This window comes from Amblyraja radiata, chromosome 33 (genome assembly GCF_010909765.2).
Source record: "Amblyraja radiata isolate CabotCenter1 chromosome 33, sAmbRad1.1.pri, whole genome shotgun sequence".
Taxonomy (NCBI): domain Eukaryota; kingdom Metazoa; phylum Chordata; class Chondrichthyes; order Rajiformes; family Rajidae; genus Amblyraja; species Amblyraja radiata.
In genome coordinates, this window is record NC_045988.1 from 4,756,613 (window position 1) to 4,774,638 (window position 18,026).

General features: G+C 36.7%; 1 protein-coding gene across 4 annotated transcripts in view; it reads right to left on the reverse strand.

Moving 5' to 3' along the window:
* The window catches only part of LOC116991230 (serine/threonine-protein kinase SIK3-like), a 191,219-nt gene that overhangs the window by 43,466 nt on the left and 129,727 nt on the right, over positions 1-18,026 (reverse strand). For 3 of the 4 annotated variants that reach the window (XM_033049675.1, XM_033049677.1, XM_033049676.1), the window contains exons 5-6: positions 11,025-11,149; positions 10,112-10,235 (exon numbers count right to left, since the gene is read on the reverse strand). In XM_033049675.1, the coding sequence (XP_032905566.1) occupies positions 10,112-10,235; positions 11,025-11,149 (249 nt within the window). Of the gene's footprint in view, positions 1-146; positions 1,046-10,111; positions 10,236-11,024; positions 11,150-18,026 lie in introns of those variants that run through there. The other variant, XM_033049678.1, reaches the window with a different exon arrangement.

Here is an 18,026-nt window from a genome sequence, read left to right on the forward strand (position 1 = left end):
AAAAATCTGCATCAGAAATAATCAGTTATGCAGCTTGCATTTGCTCTCACAGCAACAGAAATAACCATGAAAGCATATAAAATGTGGTTTTTTATATTTGGTAGAAATATTTTTAATATTTAGGTTTAGGTGGTATAGCAAGTTACCATAATGCTCTCTTAACTCTTTGAATTGAGTCTGAACACAGCTCACAATATGATGAGTACCTCTTGTAAATGGTACTTAGAAGGATGAGCAGTTTCAATGAACAACTGGGGACAGTCACACTGTTCTAGGACAAAAATACTATGCACATACACACATACATGCATACTTGCATGCGTACACATTTAATCTGTGTTACCTTTCAAAAACAATTCATTTTATTGTACAGTAACAGATTAGGAACTACAAAAGTTAAATTTTCATGAGTGCATGTGACATTATATGTGTATTCATTCTTTGTTTACAAGTTGCTAATTATTGACTCATGTGCCAGTGTTCCTATAACGAATCCAACAGCAATGATGGACAGCTGCTTAGCCAACTGGGGTGCACAAGTCCTGATGAAGGTGCATAGAGTTCAGAAAGTTAGAAGCAGAATCTGCTGTGTGCTTGATTCAGAAGCAGAATTAGATGTATGCTTGATTATTTTGGGGCTGAAGTATACTATTCCTTTCACAGGCCTTCTTCAAAGCAATGAATACCATAATTGGCAGCTACTGCTCATGCTCCTTGTCCTCAGCATTATGGTGGACGTTAATGTGCAAACATAGGCGAGTGGCATATTGCAGATATCTTAAATTCTCTCTCCTGGATAACCATAATTCTTCTCCAACTAAGTTGTAATACCATGTGCATGTCGGCAGTTAAGTGATGAAGACAGCCCATGTGTGATAACATCATCCAGTGGAAAAAAGGCCACTTAAGATCTGCATTCAGAAGCAAGCCGCAAGCAGATATCAGCACATCGAACCTTCACTGTAAATCTGCTGACCATCAAATTCCAATTCATGTCATTGTCACCATAGCTCTCGGTGTTATGTCACCAAATCTATGTCACCAAATGTTCATGCTGCCGTTTCATAAAGGTGCAAGGGGTGACAATTTGTATCCCAGTGGCTCGTGCTCCTTCGATGATTATCTTCTCCTGCAAAGAGGAAAATTGGGATATTATGAATATAAATAAACATTTCTAAATTTGAGATTGCAGCATTACATAAATAATTAAGGGAATGAATTCTCAGTGTTTACAATGAAAATACTGTTAAAAGTATAACAATTGGCTTTTAAATAACTGTAATTCACTGATTCTCAAGATCTTTGAACATACATTTGCTGAAATTAGTTCTGCATTTTTGATTAAAGTATGCTCTCCTATTTGGTAATTTTATCTTTCGGCAGTGTTAATCGCTACATGGTGATTTGGAGCATGATTTTCTTTCTATACTACACTTTACCTATATCTTTTTTTATTAGCAAAGCTGACTGGTGACATATTAAAACGTAAACTCAGCTTTTTCCTCCATGTATATAAATAGTAATTTTTTAATCTATAATTTTTGTGTTACTAGAATATTATTTTCATACCTTAGTGTTTTTTCAAGCGGTGGAACTTGATCCTGGCCTCTTTCCAGGTCTTCGAAGTATGTGACCGCAAGCTTTGTTTTAACACCACAGAGTTTGTCACCAGAATATATTTGCAGGTCTACTTTTAGGCATTGAAATGTCATTCTGTTTCTTCATAATGCAGACAATGATCTAAAAGGCCTGATCTTACGCTGCAAACAATTTCTCCAAACTTCACAGATGATATAAAAACATAAAGTACAAGAACTTTAAGTAACTGTTTAAGGTACAAGTCCATTACCCATCCGGAAGATAAAAACTCAAATACGCAGTAAAGTTTTAAGTAGACAAGTTTAATACATCTAGGAGGCCAAGCAAATTGATAACATAGATGAGCAAATAAAACTTGAATAAGAAAGCTGAGAGATTAGGGATGTAAGTGAAAAGAAAATACGTAATACTCTAAAAAAAGAATATAACTAGATGTAATATGCATGAGTATAAATTGCAGAGCTAGTGCTTCATCTTGCAATAGAATTTTATGTTTGGATATTAGAAAGAATGTCAAAGCGTTGAAGTGCCACTAAAAGCTTTGATTAATTCAAATTAACACTGAGTACGAGAGTGTTTAAAGAAATCAATAGGTTTCTAATAGCATAGAGAAAGGTAGAGGTAAACTGATTAAAATGTTTGCAAGTATGAGTTTTTAACACAACTTAAATAGTACAGATTCAAAGCAATCAACTACAGTATATTCATTAAATATTTTCATCAAAAGAGCACAAGAACATAAGAAATAGATTTGGCAACATGTTCACACACATCCTTAAGCTGGCACGGATATTCAATGACAGTGCTGACATAGCTGATCCCTATATCTCAAATCCATGTTTTCTGACCTTGAATTCCCTCTTATCCAAAAGCCTATTGATCACAGCACTGATTTTACATCTGTGATACATATCTACAATATGTGTATTGTATGATATTGAAACTCCAGGGATCCAATAATTTTAAATCCCCTTTGAGAGAAACTTATCCTTATCTTGTTCCCAAATGGCCAAACAATTATCCTGAGCTTCTGAATCCTATTTCCAAACCTTCCAGGGGGAGGAAACAGCCTCTCAGTATTTGTCCTGTCAATCCCTCTCAGCATAATTTATTTACTTCTCATTTTTGTAAACTTCAATGAATGAAGATACAAGCCAAACGTGTTCAATCTCTCCTCCTAGGACACCCACATTGCTGGCATCACTGTGGTGAATCTGGTGAGTTTCATTGTCTGTATAACTAGCCCACAGACAACAATAGACCGTTTCCTTGATCATCATAACTTTTTTTGCATTTCTTTCATTCACAATGCCCTCCATAATGTTTGGGACAAAGACCCATCATTTATTTATTTGCCTCCGTACCCAACAATTTGAGATTTGTGATAGAAAAAAAATCACATGTGGTTAAAGTGCACATTGTCAGATTTTATTAAAAGCCATTTTTATACATTTTGTTTTCACCATGTAGAAATTACAGCTGTGTTTATATATAGTCTCCCCAGTTCAAGGCACCATAATGTTTGGGACACATCGCTTCACAGGTGTTTGTAATTGCTCAGGTGCATTTAATTGCCTCCTTAATTCAGGTATAACAGAGCTCTCAGCACCTAGTCTTTCCTCCAGTCTTTCCATCATATTTGGAAACTTATATTGCTGTTCATCAACATGAGGACCAAAGTTGTGCCAATGAAAGTCAAAGAAGCCATTATGAGACAGAGAAACAAGAATTAAACTGTTAGAGAGATCAGCCAAACCTTAAGCTTACCAAAATCAACTGTTTGGAACATCATTAAGAAAGAGAGCACTGGTACTCTTACTAATCACAAAGGGACTGGCAGACCAAGGAAGACCTCCACAGCTGATGACAGAATTCTCTCCATAATAAATACAAATCCCCAAACACCTGTCCGACAGATCAGAAACACTCTTCAGGAGTCTGGTGTGGATTTGTCAATGACCACTGTCTGCAGAAGACTTCATGAACAGAAATTCGGAGGCTACACTGCATGCAAACCACTGGTTAGCTGCAAAAATAGGATGGCCAGGTTACAGTTTTTCCAAGAAGTACTTAAAAGAGCAACCACAGTTCAGGAAAAAAGGTCTTGTGGACAGATGAGATGAAGATTAACATATCAGAGTGATGGCAAGAACAAAGTATAGAGGAGAGAAGGAACTGCCCTAGATCCAAAGCATACCACCTCATCTGTGAAACACGGTGATGGGGGTGTTATGGCCTGGGCATGTATGGCTGCTGAAGGTACTGGCTCACTTATCTTCATTGATGATACAACTGCTGATGGTAGTAACATAATGAATTCAGAAGTGTATAGACACATCCTATCTGCGCAGGTTCAAACAAATGCCTCAAAACTCATTGGCCGGCGGTTCATTCTACAGCAAGACAATGATCCCAAACGTACTGCTAAAGCAACAAATGAGCTTTTCAAAGCTAAAAAATGGTCAATACTTGAGTGGCCAAGTCAATCACCTGATCTGAACCCAATTCACCATGCCTTTTATATGCTGAAGAGAAAATTGAAGGGCACTAGCCCCCAAAACAAGCATAAGCTAAAGATGGCTGCAATACAGGCCTGGCAGAGCATCACCCAGCAACTAGTGATGTCCATGAATCGCAGACTTCAAGCAATCATTGCATGCAAAGGATATGCAACAAAATAGTAAACATGACTACTTTCATTTACATGGCATTGCTGTGTCCCAAACATTATGGTGCCCTGAAATGGGGGGGGACTATGTATAAACACTGCTGTAATTTCTATATGGTGAAACCAAAATGTATAAAAATGGCCTTTATTAAAATCTGACAATGTGCACTTTAATCACATGTGATTTATTTCTATTACTATCTCAAATTGTGAGGTACAGAGGCAAATAAATAAATGATGGATCTTTGTCCCAAACATTATGGAGGGCACGGTAGTTGTTCTATATCTCTCTATATCACCGTCTATAATCTCTCTCTCACTTCCCTTTTTCCTAACTCTCACTCTGAAGAAGGGTCTCGACCTGAAACGTCACCTATTCCTTTTCTCCAGAGATGCTGCTGACCCGCTGAATTACTCCAGCTTTTTGTGCCTATCTTTGGTTTAAAACCAGCATCTACAGTTCCTTACTACACAATAATGCTTATTATTGAAAATACTACATGGCACTTTTAGCAATGAAACTTCTGACTGTTATAATGGCATAAAAACACACAAGATGTCACAGCGATTGTGACAAGGGCATCTAAATATTGATATATTTTTTTCCTTTACTAACATTTAATTTGTCATATACAATCATTGTTAATTCATCATTTACAAGTTATTCAAGAGAAAAACAAATACAAATAAGAATGTTTCTGTAATTTTAAAGGGATACAACAGATTAGATAGATGTCAAATTTAACGAAATCAGATACAAGATTCTCAGACTAGAAAGGCAAGTTGGAAACATAGAAAAACATCGAAAAATGGATGCAGGAGTAGGCCCTTTGGCCCTTTGAGCCAGCACCGCCATTCAATATGATCATGGCTGATCATCTAAAATCAGTACCCCGTTCCTGTATTTTCCCCATATCTCTTGATTCCTTTAGCCCTAAGAGCTAAATCTAACTCTCTCTTGAAAACACCTGGTGAATTGGCCTCCACTGCCTTCTGTGGCAGTGAATTCCACAGATTCACAACTCTCTGGGTGAAAAAACTCAGAGATTGCTTATAACTATAATTAAAAATTACCCAACATTAAAGCAACTAAGTCTCCAGTTGTTGTATTAATGTCAGTATTAATCGATGTCAAATATAGCCCGTGACTTGAGTACGCTATTGCTTTCAAACAAACATTACTGACTGCTGGACTATTGAGAATATGACATTATAAGGATGTTAATCTCAAAGAATGGAAACATTGCCTTGGGAGGTTAATAATAATGGTCTATTATTTTGACTAATTTACTGAATGTTAGAGTAATCCTCTATAGACTGTTGAGTATTCAGTACAAGTACTTATTTACAGTTTAAAACAGGTGATTGTAAGTGGAATGCAGTTCTTCCATTGGGCTCAGTAATCAGTCCTTTGCTTTTTGTGCTATGTATCGATAATTTAGATTTGAACGCGAAGGACACGATAAACATACTAGAGGGATGAAGAAAATCTTGTTTTGAATTTAATCTGCAGGAAGATTGAGTTTGATCAGCTGGACAGAGAAGTGGCAAAAGGAGGTTAATCTAGAGAGGTGTGAGGTAATGCATTAGGAGTGGTGCAACAAAGGTAGGAAATACACGTTGGGAGGATTTATTGTGCATTTCCTAGCTTTGTTGTAGCTTAATGATGTGAAGGAACAAAGGAAATTGAGTTCATACCCACAGTTTCTTAAAATTAGCAAACACCATCGGAATGCTTTCCTTTATTAGCCATGGCATAGAACATAAAACCAGAGAAGCTCTACTAAAAAAATGTACAATGCAAGTCAGGCTATGTTACTAGTATTGGGTACAGATCTGTATTCAAATATATATATTTGGTGGGTTTGATATTTTGGAACACAGGGTATTGAGGGAGACTTAATTCTCATGTATAACAATATAGAGACAGAGAACATAGCGATTTCCATGTAGGGAGAGGCTGAAATCCTGAGACAAAGATTTTAAACTGTGAACAGGAGGATTAGAAGGATGATGAAGAAGATATTTTCACCAAGAAGCAGCTAGGGATTGAAGCACTGAGGGAGAAACCCTCAACACATGCAAATAGATACTTCACTATAACCTGCAGGGCAGCAAACTGAATATTCATGCTGCAATTAGACGATGAAAATGTTTGTCGACTGCTACACAAGCAAAGGGTCAAATGAGATCCTGAGTTATAAATTTTACACATTTTCATTGCATAAATTATTTCTCGTTAAAAATAGCCGATTAATTTTCAAACTGCACGGTTAATGAAGAAACTACCATTTTGAAAGAAAGCGTTATCTCATTTGTCCAGTAAATGCAGCATAAAGCTACTGATTTAGATAATATGTGTACGAAGGAACTGCAGATGCTGGTCTAAACCGAAGATAGACACAAAAAGCTGGAGTAACTCAGCGGGACAGGCAGCATCTCTGGAGAGAAGGAATGGGAAACGTATCGGACCTGAAACATCGCCCATTCCTTCTCTCCAGAGATGCTGCTGTCCTGCTGAATTACTCCAGATTTTTGTGATTTAGATAATATGCCATCTGTGGAACGAACTGCAATTTTACCATTAACTTTGCAGCACTATGAATTAAATTTAGAGAAATTTTACAATTTACAATCATGCATAACATTCACTAAAGCACAAAATAAATCAATATAAAATATTGCTGGTAACAATATTCACATCCCAGCTTTGAACACAAAATTGTGGTATGCTAATATGATGCTATAACACGACTCCTTCTCTGCAAGCATTGACTACTGTGGATGGTCGCTCCACAGCTTCAACAATCTTTTGGTGGTTAAATCCTTAAGTGCGGACAGACAATGAAAGCCTGCAGACAATTTGGTCAAGAAAGCCAGGACCTTCAACCCACTTAAATATCAATTTGATATCCAAATCCTGACTCCCCCACTCGTCTGCCACCCAAATATCCAATGTGACACTGTAATTCCTCTACTGTCCAATCCCAAAGACATATCTAATATCCTTCCATTGATATCTCATGTACAACCCTGCCCTCCGCAAACTCCCGTTCCGTTCCTCTATCCCCACCTTTTAACCGCCCAGAATTACCCTCCCCTCTCCACATAAGAATCACCTCTGCACAGCTGGCTGCCTTCCCATCCATATTGTTGGCTTTAGCCAGGAAGATAATTTGATACAAAAATGGTGGAAGGAGTTCAAGGGCAGTCGCCATACAATAGGAAGGATGTAATTAGCTAAAGTAGATGCAGAAAAGATTAACAAGGATGTTGCTGGTGCTGATGACTTGTGTTATAAGGATAGACTGCATAGGCTGCAATTGTTTTTATTAGAGTAAAGATGATTGAGGGGTGACCTTATAGAGATCTATAAAACCATGAGATAAGATAAGAGCACAGAATAGATGAATCGTCACAGACTTTTTCTTAGGGTAGGGACATCTAAAATTAGAGGGCAGAGTTTTAAGATGAGAGGGAAATTTTTTAAAGGGGATCTGAGGGGAACAATATCCACACAGAGGGTGGTAGGTACATAAAAAGGGCTGCCAGAAGCATTGGTAGAGGTTGGTACAATTACAAAGACTAAAACATATTTTCACAGGTAGATGGTAGGAAAGGTTTAGAGGAATACTGGCTAAATGCAGGCCAATGGGAGTCGCTCAGAAAGACAACTTGGTCGACATGAACAAGTTGGGCAGACGGTTCTCTTTCCATGCTGTACAACTCCATGAAAAAATATTAAATATGTTCTTTACGTTAGACTCACTAAAGTTTCCAGAAAATCTATGGTTCTAACTTTCTAGGATGCTAAACCACTTCCAGATTTGCGCGATGCTAAACTTTCATCTCTATCAAGCCCAGACTCTTCCCCAGCTGCTTTACCTGCTAACATGTAATACAGATTTTTCTGTGTCTGCAGCAATGCATCCCCAGCAAAAATGAAAGCAACATACTATTCAAAGATACACTCAAGTAGTCCTGCCCTAACTAACTTACTTACTTACCTAAGAAATGCTGAGATTAGACTTTTTGTGTTTTCACATTCCTCAAAGGCAGAATACTTAAGAATGAGAATCCAAGTAAATTTTTGTGAGACCAATGTTGTGATTTAAAAAAAAATACGCATCCACAATTTACAATGAATTCAACATTCAGCATGTTATACATGTCATTTTCGGCTGCATCGAAAACTCTGAAATAGAATACTGAACACAACTGTTGGCATTGAAAATGTGCTGTGCAAACCAAATTGGTATTCAAGACGGAATAAATCCTTCCGACATCTCAAAATAATTAACAAATATAATGTATCAGGACTTTGGCGAATGCCTAAAGTTCCAAATGCAGGCATGTAGCCACTTAAATGTTGTAGGGTTGACTCCACGGCACATGCATTGTCAAAGACAGAAGTTCTGACATCTTTAGATTCAGAATGCTAAAGCTGTGGGCTTGCACTGCCACTGATCCGATGGCAAACTGCCATCTTTCTGAGATTCCCCAACATTTGTGCTGGGGATAGACATGAAGTGCTGAAGTAACTCAGCGGGTCTGGCAGCATCCCTGGCGAAAAAGGATGGGTGACGTTTTGAAGACAGAAATTGTCTTTCAACTTCCGGACCAGTTAACAGAGCGACCCAATTGATTTCAATTGGATTGGGATATTGTTGACTAGAAGACATAGGGATGGGTTATATCCCTTAATTTTGAAACAATAATGTTAAGCTTAATTGTTGGTGTAATCCTTTCTTTTCTAATTTATAATAAATTGTTTACTTCAATTTTAGTAGTTTAAATGTCACTGAAAGTTAGTAACATTTAAACAGTCTCATTTAGAATATTTGGAGATGAGGCTTTGCCACTTCATAAGATCATGTGTTAGGAGCAGAATTAGGCCATTTGGCCCATCAAGTTTACTCCGTCATGCAATCATGGCTAATCTATCTTTCCCTCTTAACCCCATTTTCCTGTCTTCTCCCCATATCCCTGATACCCGTACTAATCAATACCCCTACTGTCAATGCTTTTAAGGTTGATTCTTGGGGGACAGGGCTTCCTTTGTTCACAGCCGGAGGCCCAGCTGGGGTTCAAACCAAGTAGCTGGAATCCAGGATGCTTCAGGCCAATAAAATCAGCCTCCACATCTTGATGTGGTAAGAAGTAGTCTTCATGTGGTCATTCTGGGCAAATGCCTAGGCTAGCAAGATGTGCTACATTTCATGATTAGATTTCCTACCCTAAAAATTACAGTTAAGGTAGCCATTTAAACAATGATGCCTGCTTTTCAAGTAGCATCATAACATTTGATTACATTTTCAGAGATTTGTCCGCATCAAAATAATTCCCTTCACGTTAGGATTCTTAGAGAAATATTAAAAACAATGAAAATTACTCAGAAATCAAAGCAACTTTCAAAATTCTCAATTGCATACGCAAGTGCCAATTTAGCTAATAGTCAACATTCCCATTAAAAGTGAGGAAAGTGCTGGAATAGTAATAGTCCACATCTTTAAATTGTAAAAGGCAAATATCATATAAATCTACAGTTATTCTTTGTGTGTACAAAAACTACAATGGGATTTAGTTTAAAGCCACATTCAAAAATATACTGGCATCTGCTTCCTTATTGTCTCCATACAGAATAAAAGTTTACATCAAAACCTAAATACCCTGCATCACAAATGATGCCTTTTCAACTTGTTGCATTAATTAAACCTCAGAATCAATAATTCTTGAATAATATTCTCATGATTAGGTTTACTCCTCACCAGTTACATTGCAGAATTCCATCAATATTTCAAAGCCCCTTTGTACTCATTGATTAATGTAAAACAATGCTCTTACCTGTGGACATGAAGAATGGAATTCGAAATTTTCCACTTAGTACCCTGGCCCGCAAGTTCTGGAGTGTGTTGCCATCAAATGGTAATGCCCCACATACTAGCACGTATAACACCACACCCAAGCTCTGATAGAAAAAAATGAGGTAACTCAAATTACCATAAATCATACTAGGTATTTAACTATTTATTCTGTTCTTTCTTTCTCTACTGCTGCTAATATCTGGTGCAAACACGCAAAAAATAAAATCGCAAACTCCTCAGCAGCACTTCAATCTGTCTGCCACTTTCAACTCTAGCTAGACGAATATCTCCATTGACAATAAGGTGTGATTAGTTACATGCTTATACATCTTTCAGGGAATTGAAAGCATAACAATACATTACTCAGTGTTGAGATTATTGTTTCAAGTATAAACTGATGATTTGTCACAATTCTCTCCGATCAGACAAAACATTTATCCTACACTCAGAAAATATGTTTCTTATATAGGTTGATATTCTTATTTTTGTGCATGAAATATAGAAGTTATTTTATCTAATGCAAAGCTGACTGTGAAAAGTGCAGTACAAGGGACAGAGTGAGAGGGTGAGAAAAGTTTCTGAATAAGACGTATGAGAACACGGAAATTAACTTCAAAATTGATATTAAACGCCTCCGTTTGTCAACACTAGTGGAAACACATGTGTTCTTTGATTACTTAGTAAAACAAAATCATCTTTCAATTACTTAATACACACTAAAATGATACATAAATTCATCAAGGAGTTAACAATAAATCAAACAGGTTTCATGGATATTTTATAGATGTTATGTCAGTTTGGACAAAGCAGTCATATCAAAGAGCAAACGAAAATATATCAAGAATACCTGAAATAAGAATATCTAAAAATATAAAATAGTCCTTAAAACTTACCCAAATATCCACTTTTGGGCCATCATATTCTTTTCCTTCAAACAGCTCAGGAGCTGCGTACGGTGGACTCCCACACCATGTTTTCAGCAACTGTCCAGGTGTAAAGATGTTACTGAATCCAAAGTCTAAAATATAAATGAATTTAGTTTAGTGTTAAGTAGTGTCGTTACAGATTATGTTATCTTTAGATAATAGTGTCACAAAAAGAGACATGTTTATGCAGCTTCCTGGTATTTTGCAATAAAGATTTTTCATTCATTTTATGGGATATTATTCTTGCTTGTAGCCCAGTGTTAACTGCACTTGATAATGTAGAGGTGAGTCCACTTGAACTGTTTAAGTCCTGCTGGTAAAAGCATTCACTGTGTTGTTGGGTAGAAAGTTACAGACTTAGACCCAGTAACGGTGAAGAAACAGCAATACATTTCTAAGTGATGAGCAACTCTACAGGGATATGCAGGCAGTGCTGTTTCTTGTGCTATCATTTTCCAACCTTACACTGGTGAAAGGACAATATCAAGGATATTTACCAAGTAGTAGATTTACACATAGCAATCAAATACAATGTTGAGGAAAAGCAGTAACATGTCTGGAATAGAACATATTACTGTTTTAGTCAATATTCTCAGTTATTACTCCCCAGGTATTTTATCATTAGGATCCCTAAGACAATGTGCATAGCTAAAAAGGCATTGTTTTGAGAAAATGGGCACAAAGACTGCTCCTCTGCAAATGGCCATCGTATTACATTGGTAGAGATCTTCAAGGGAATTCATTGAGGCCGGGAAAACGAAAGTCAGCAGAAAGGGGTGGGCAGGGGATTGTGTGGAGAGGAATAATAGAATCACTGCATAGTAGAGGTAGAGACAGAGAACATCTTAGAAGGTAGGGAACTAATTGAGAAGGTCATAACACAATGGTCCTATTGTAGAAATGGTCAAATTTAGGGAATGGAAAAAATATTATATCCTGGAAGAGTTGATCAGAGAGATATCAGAAGATTGATGGGAAGATAGTGTCAAAGCAGTTGAGAAGCTGATCAGATGGGTTAGGGCCAAAAACATTGGCAACACAGGAAGAGATGGAAAAAATAATTGAGAAAATACAAGATAAACCCTACCTAGAGGAGATGGGCTCCCAACAGCTGGTCATATAATGTTTGGCCATTCAAATAAAAGTCAAAAGCAAATGTCAAATCTTATTCAACACCTGCGATATGAGTGAAGTCACGGACTGCAAGCCTCATCTGCCCAGCACGATTTCTTGCAAATTATTCCAAAATGTGCACTGTTTGACGTCAATGTGCAAGCCCAGCAGCTTTGGTGCATTGGTATTGTTTGGATAAATGATGTGAACCTAACCTCCAGAGTGCACAAAGCTCACATTCACTTTCTAAAAATATTTTTTGTTCTAAAATACTGGCACTATATGAGAGAATTTCCAGGCCTTTGTTTTGAATCTGTATCCTTTTTCTTCAATATAATTAAGTGGTATGCATATGCAAGAGATTTGGATTGTGTAGCTGAAAATAGAGAATGTTGTTGTTGGTCAATGGTTATTAAAAGGACAGTGAAAGATGAAGTAATTAGTGGGGAACCCAGCAGCTAAAACAGCAGGTGAGAAGTCCCTCCGTTCTGTGCTCTTTTGAACAAAGCAAGCCATCTCCATGTGAATTCTTTGGTTTGGTATTATGCTGACGTTTAAAGGATACTAGATTTTCCTCAGCTACATCATATTGGCTGCAATAAACTGTTCAGAGGGCCTTTGTTGAAAATGGGTAACCATCTGTCAGCTTTTGTTTGGACTATGCTCACCCACACACCGACAGTATCAACAGACTACTGTAAGGAACTGATGAGAAAGATCAGACAAGCAGGAAAAATGTCAATTGCAAAAATTTACATTCCTTAATGTAAGGCCATAACTGCACAATTATGTAATGCACTATATTGATGTATTCAAATTCATAATAATATTCTAGAATTTGCATGATGAAATTGAAGGGCCTATGCAGATATTTGTACTCAGCTTTCTATTGCAACACTTGATTATCTATCACCAAAGAATGACACACGATTGGGAAAAGACTATGATAGAAATTGCTCTGACATATAAACATGTTTTCAAAAATATTGTTAATGCCACAATAAAAATCACCAAAAATCAAAGATAAACACAAAATGCTGCAGTAACTTGGCGGGCCAGGCAGCACCCCTTGGAGGAAATGGATAGGTGTCTTCGAGTCTGCAGAAGGGTTCGAACCCGAAACGTCTCCTATCAATTTTCTCCAGAGATGCTGCCTGACACGCCAAGTTACTCCAGCATTTTGTGTCTATCTTTGGTATAAACCAGAATTTTATCATCAGGAATCAAACCTGAGATCATCTGAAAGAGTCCCACACAGAAAACTCCAAAAAAGACAATATCAACAGCAGTGGATTACAAAAGTGTTAAGCACTTGGTGACATTTCAACTACATTGAGCTCAATAATTACAGTACACGTATTGTTCTACCACCAATCCAAAATAAACCTAATTTCAAAGGACCATTGAGGCAGTGATTTATTCTGTGATAATGAAAAGCCTGGAATTCAACTCGTATTTCATTTTCCCCCTGATTTTCAGTTTGAAGTGGAGAAGATGCGTAGTTCTTATTGAAACATCATCAGAAGAGTCGAGGACAATAAATGGAGGTGTTTGGCAAAAGCGACATGAAGAACATAATGCAACAAGTGGATAGAATCTGAAATGTACACCAGGAGGGATAGTTGAGGCAGATTCAATACCGGCTTTTGAAAGAGAAATGGAAAACTACTCAAAAGTTGCTGAGTTATGGGGAGACGGCACAGCACTAAGACTAGCTGGATTTTTCTTGCATAGAATTGACGCGGTCCTGATAAACAAAATAGCTTTATGTGCTGTAACTATTCTGTGATATTTACTTAATCTGAGGTCTCTTCTTTTATGATATGCTTATATGCTTAACAGTCACTTGTAAGCTGTATCTTATTAAGTAATGTTAAACAGTTGCAGATTCATGCTCTGGTACACTCAAATATAGTTTCAGGCACTGAAATCATGCACAGTTCTCATGAAACAAAAGATGGTTTCAGGGTACAGGTATATGACAAATCCAAAGGGTGGCCACAATGCAGCACTGTATTCTTACTTTATGTCCATTCTATTAATTAAGCAACCTTAAACGATAATTCAAAACTCATATTTCAACTTAAATTGGTCTCTTTATTCATTTTAGTGAAAGGAAAATTAATCAGACATATTTTATTTTCCATGTCAGTAATTACTAGGTCTGTCATTATAATTTAACACACACAGCAGTATGTGGTTTGAATACTTAAAGCATTTCATAATGTTGTATTTAAGTATTAACTGGCAGTAATACATCAACAAAGATGTCCATCATTAGAAATAGGGAAAGATGGAGTAGTGGTGACTGAAAATGGTGAACTGAGGGAGAGAGGTGATAATCAAGCCTCTGTGTACTTTATAGAAATCAAATAAGAAAGTAAAACTTGTCAAAATTCTACTCCCCCTTATTTAATCCATTCTCATCCATCTATTAAGTATGATTCTTCAAATTATTTTCTTAATCTTTCATTTTCTCTGTTTACCCTCTCCTGCTTCCTCCTTTCCTGTACAAATTATATGATTGCAATTTGCAACATAAACGGTATAAGCTCAACACATAACCGTTACACTACTTTGTTGCAGAATATGTTTCAATAGGCATCCTGAAATTATGAAAATGTGCACTTTTCTTCCAACAAACCATGGCAACACAGGACAGCTCATAGCACTAATATTACAAGGGATTCTCTTTAAAATTTCACTTTAAATTTAAAAAAAGGAACAAAACAATATCACAGGGTCAAAACATCAATGAAATTAAAAGCAAGATATGAAAATTGTTGATTTTCAACTTTGATTCAGTTCAGTGTGTTATTATTGTTATTGGGCAAAATCAGGTATTTTCAGTCAATACTTCAGTCAAATGCATTAACCTTTGGTTTCTATAACAAAGAGCAACTAAATTAGGAGAACAATAATAATAATATTTATTTCCAATAATAATATACCTTCATATGCAAAGGCACCTCTTACTACCTGTGTTAGGTACTACTATGTTTTCTCCCTAATTTACTCCAGCAACGTCATGGCTATTCTATTAAGCGCCAAAAAAATGATTGAACAGCAGTTTATTCACAATATTGTTAATTAAGTCAAGTCAAGTTTATTCGTCACATACACATACGAGATGTGCAGTGAAATGAAAAGTGGCATGAAAAATTAACAGTAGATGTTGTGCTTCTGAAGTGCATTGAGTGGGTTAAATTTCAATGATCTCTGCACAATATTGCTTCAACTACAAACTAATTTTAAGAATAAAGGAGTTTAATTTTGAATTTCATTCTCCTCTTCACTAACTGAACTCACTGTTTTGCCAAATGAATGAAGAACTACATCAGAGCTCCAGTGACCAGCTTCAATCCTGACCTCCTGTGCCATTTGTGTGGAGTTTGCACGTTCTCCATTTGACCAAGTGGATTTCCCCTGGAAACTCCCACATCCCAAACAAGTGTTGGAGGTAGGTCGATTAGCTATTGTAATTCACCCCAGTTCCAGGTGAATGGCAGGGGGGAATCAAGTGTCAGGAAATGGTCAGTATTTGAGACAGTATAGATGTTTGAGACAATCAAAGTTACTGGGACGGAAGTGCGGAATAGGATTACCCTGTGAGCTGAAATAGACTTGATAGGCTGAATGGCTTTCGGTTATTGTAAAGAAATACGAACCTAAAAATATGAAAAATGCACAATTTAAAAGTCACGTTATCAAATAAAAATTAAAGACATCATATGTAATACCAAAGGATTATTTTATTAGAAATTCCTGAAAATTGGAAATGTAAAAAAATACCAGGGTTTGGAAACACAGGGAGTGAGTAGTCGGATTTTTAAGGCATAAAATAAAAATCAGGGAACCAGTTAAAAATAATTAGTTTTTTTTGGAAATGTAATATTCTCAAGGAGCATGAAATATAATATTCCAGGAGCATGAAATCTAATTAATTATTACAGAGGTATTTCATTTTTCCTTCCAGCAATGGAAATTCTGGATAAATATATTTAAATTCTCTGCAAATATGTTAAACACCCTAGATATGAAATAATATTCCATGAGTGGTTCATTTCAACTGAACATCAAAAATAAATATTACATCAATTATGTCCAGAGTTTTCAATGTGGGGGGAATTTTACTAGAATTGGTCACATTACATAAACTTCAACTACACAACAATACAGGCTCTTTCTCTTGACAGCCACGGAGTTAATAGCAAGCTGATCAATGTATTGATTTTGCCAAAAGAGCTGTAGGTGTCCAAGTAAACCATTTTTCAGTTGCTACCCAGCTTCTACATTCTCAGTAGACCTTGCACTTTGTTATCCTGTAGTGTGCACCATTGATAATCAACTAACTGCAATAAAGTAGATTTACCTGAACACACAATATCAAATGCTGCAAACTGAATATAAACTGTTGTATTCTAGTCATGTAAAATGCATTCAAACCTGCATATAAAACAACTTTGTTTTGTATACTGAATTTCCTTTTTAAATGAAATTATGCAAAGAAATAGTCACTGGAGGAAATATGTTCATCTCTACAAGGAAAATTGAGATCAAAGAACAAAGGAGCAGGATATGCAATAGGCCCCTCAAGTCTGTCGAACTCTTCAATCCAATCATGGTGATTGGCCCCAGATCGCAACTCCTTCACTGCCAGTTACCCATAGACCACAATTCCCCCATCTTTTACAAAAACATCTATCTCCTCTTTAAATACTTTCAATAATCTTACCACCACATTTCACTGGAGTAGAACATTTCAGAGATTCACTATCCTCTGCGAGAAGAAATTCCCACACACCTATTTTAAATGACCATCCTCTTATAACTTCTTAAAGGAAAAGAATGCGTGTGCATCAACCTACATTTACGTGCACTGTCGTTTTATAGTAATTAAACATGTGTCTTTATATTATACCTTACACAACTCGTTCCCCTTCACTCATTTGAGGCCAAAGGCAACTACGTGCTGCCATCCAACGAGTTTGTAGCTGAACTTTATTAATGCATTTTTCCCCATATTCTATAAGTGCACAGAGATTTCTTAATCGCAGTCTTAAATATAATCATCAACTCAGCATCCATAACCATCTGGGGCAGAACATTTTGTGAAGAGGTGTCTTCACATTTCTTTTCTAACTGATCGGTTCCTTATCCTGGGACTATTTTAATTCTACAACCAGGTTAAACGGCGCTGTCAGTATCTGCCTGATAAAGCATTTGGGGAATATTATGTTTTTCATTTGGATCACCTCATTCCTCTGAACTCCTGAGATAATCGAGATTTTTTTATTCAATAGGAGCATTTTCTCATGAATAATCTTTGTTGCAACCCCTCTAAGGGATTCTCTTTCTGGTGTTGTTTCACCAGGATCCCACATTTTTGCAGCGACTACTTCACCTCAAAGGCATTTCAATTTTCTTGCAATAAATTCAATGTGGTGGGCATATTGTATTGCCATAATGCTAGCAATGTCTTAAAGTTAAGGTCTGGGAAAATTGGTTTCAAGCTCCCAACTCACACTTATATAACTGAAATATTTTTAATAGGCCGTCAAAAAATATATCTCGTGCTACTGTTGATTTCTACCAGTAACTGTAACTGCAGGCAACCCCCCCACTCCCCGTTACAGAGGAGTTGCATTTCTAGAAAACCTCTGTATCGCGACTTTCTATAATTTTCCCCTTTTCCCCTTGAATCCCATGTTACAAGCCGTGTTCCTATGGGACATTTTTCTCTCATGTTAAGCCATTTAACATGGTGATGATGAAGTGTACCACAATTGGTATTTAACAGTTGAGGCCCACATTATGCTATGGGGAAATGGTTCATTCAAAAGAAACAAAGTTTGT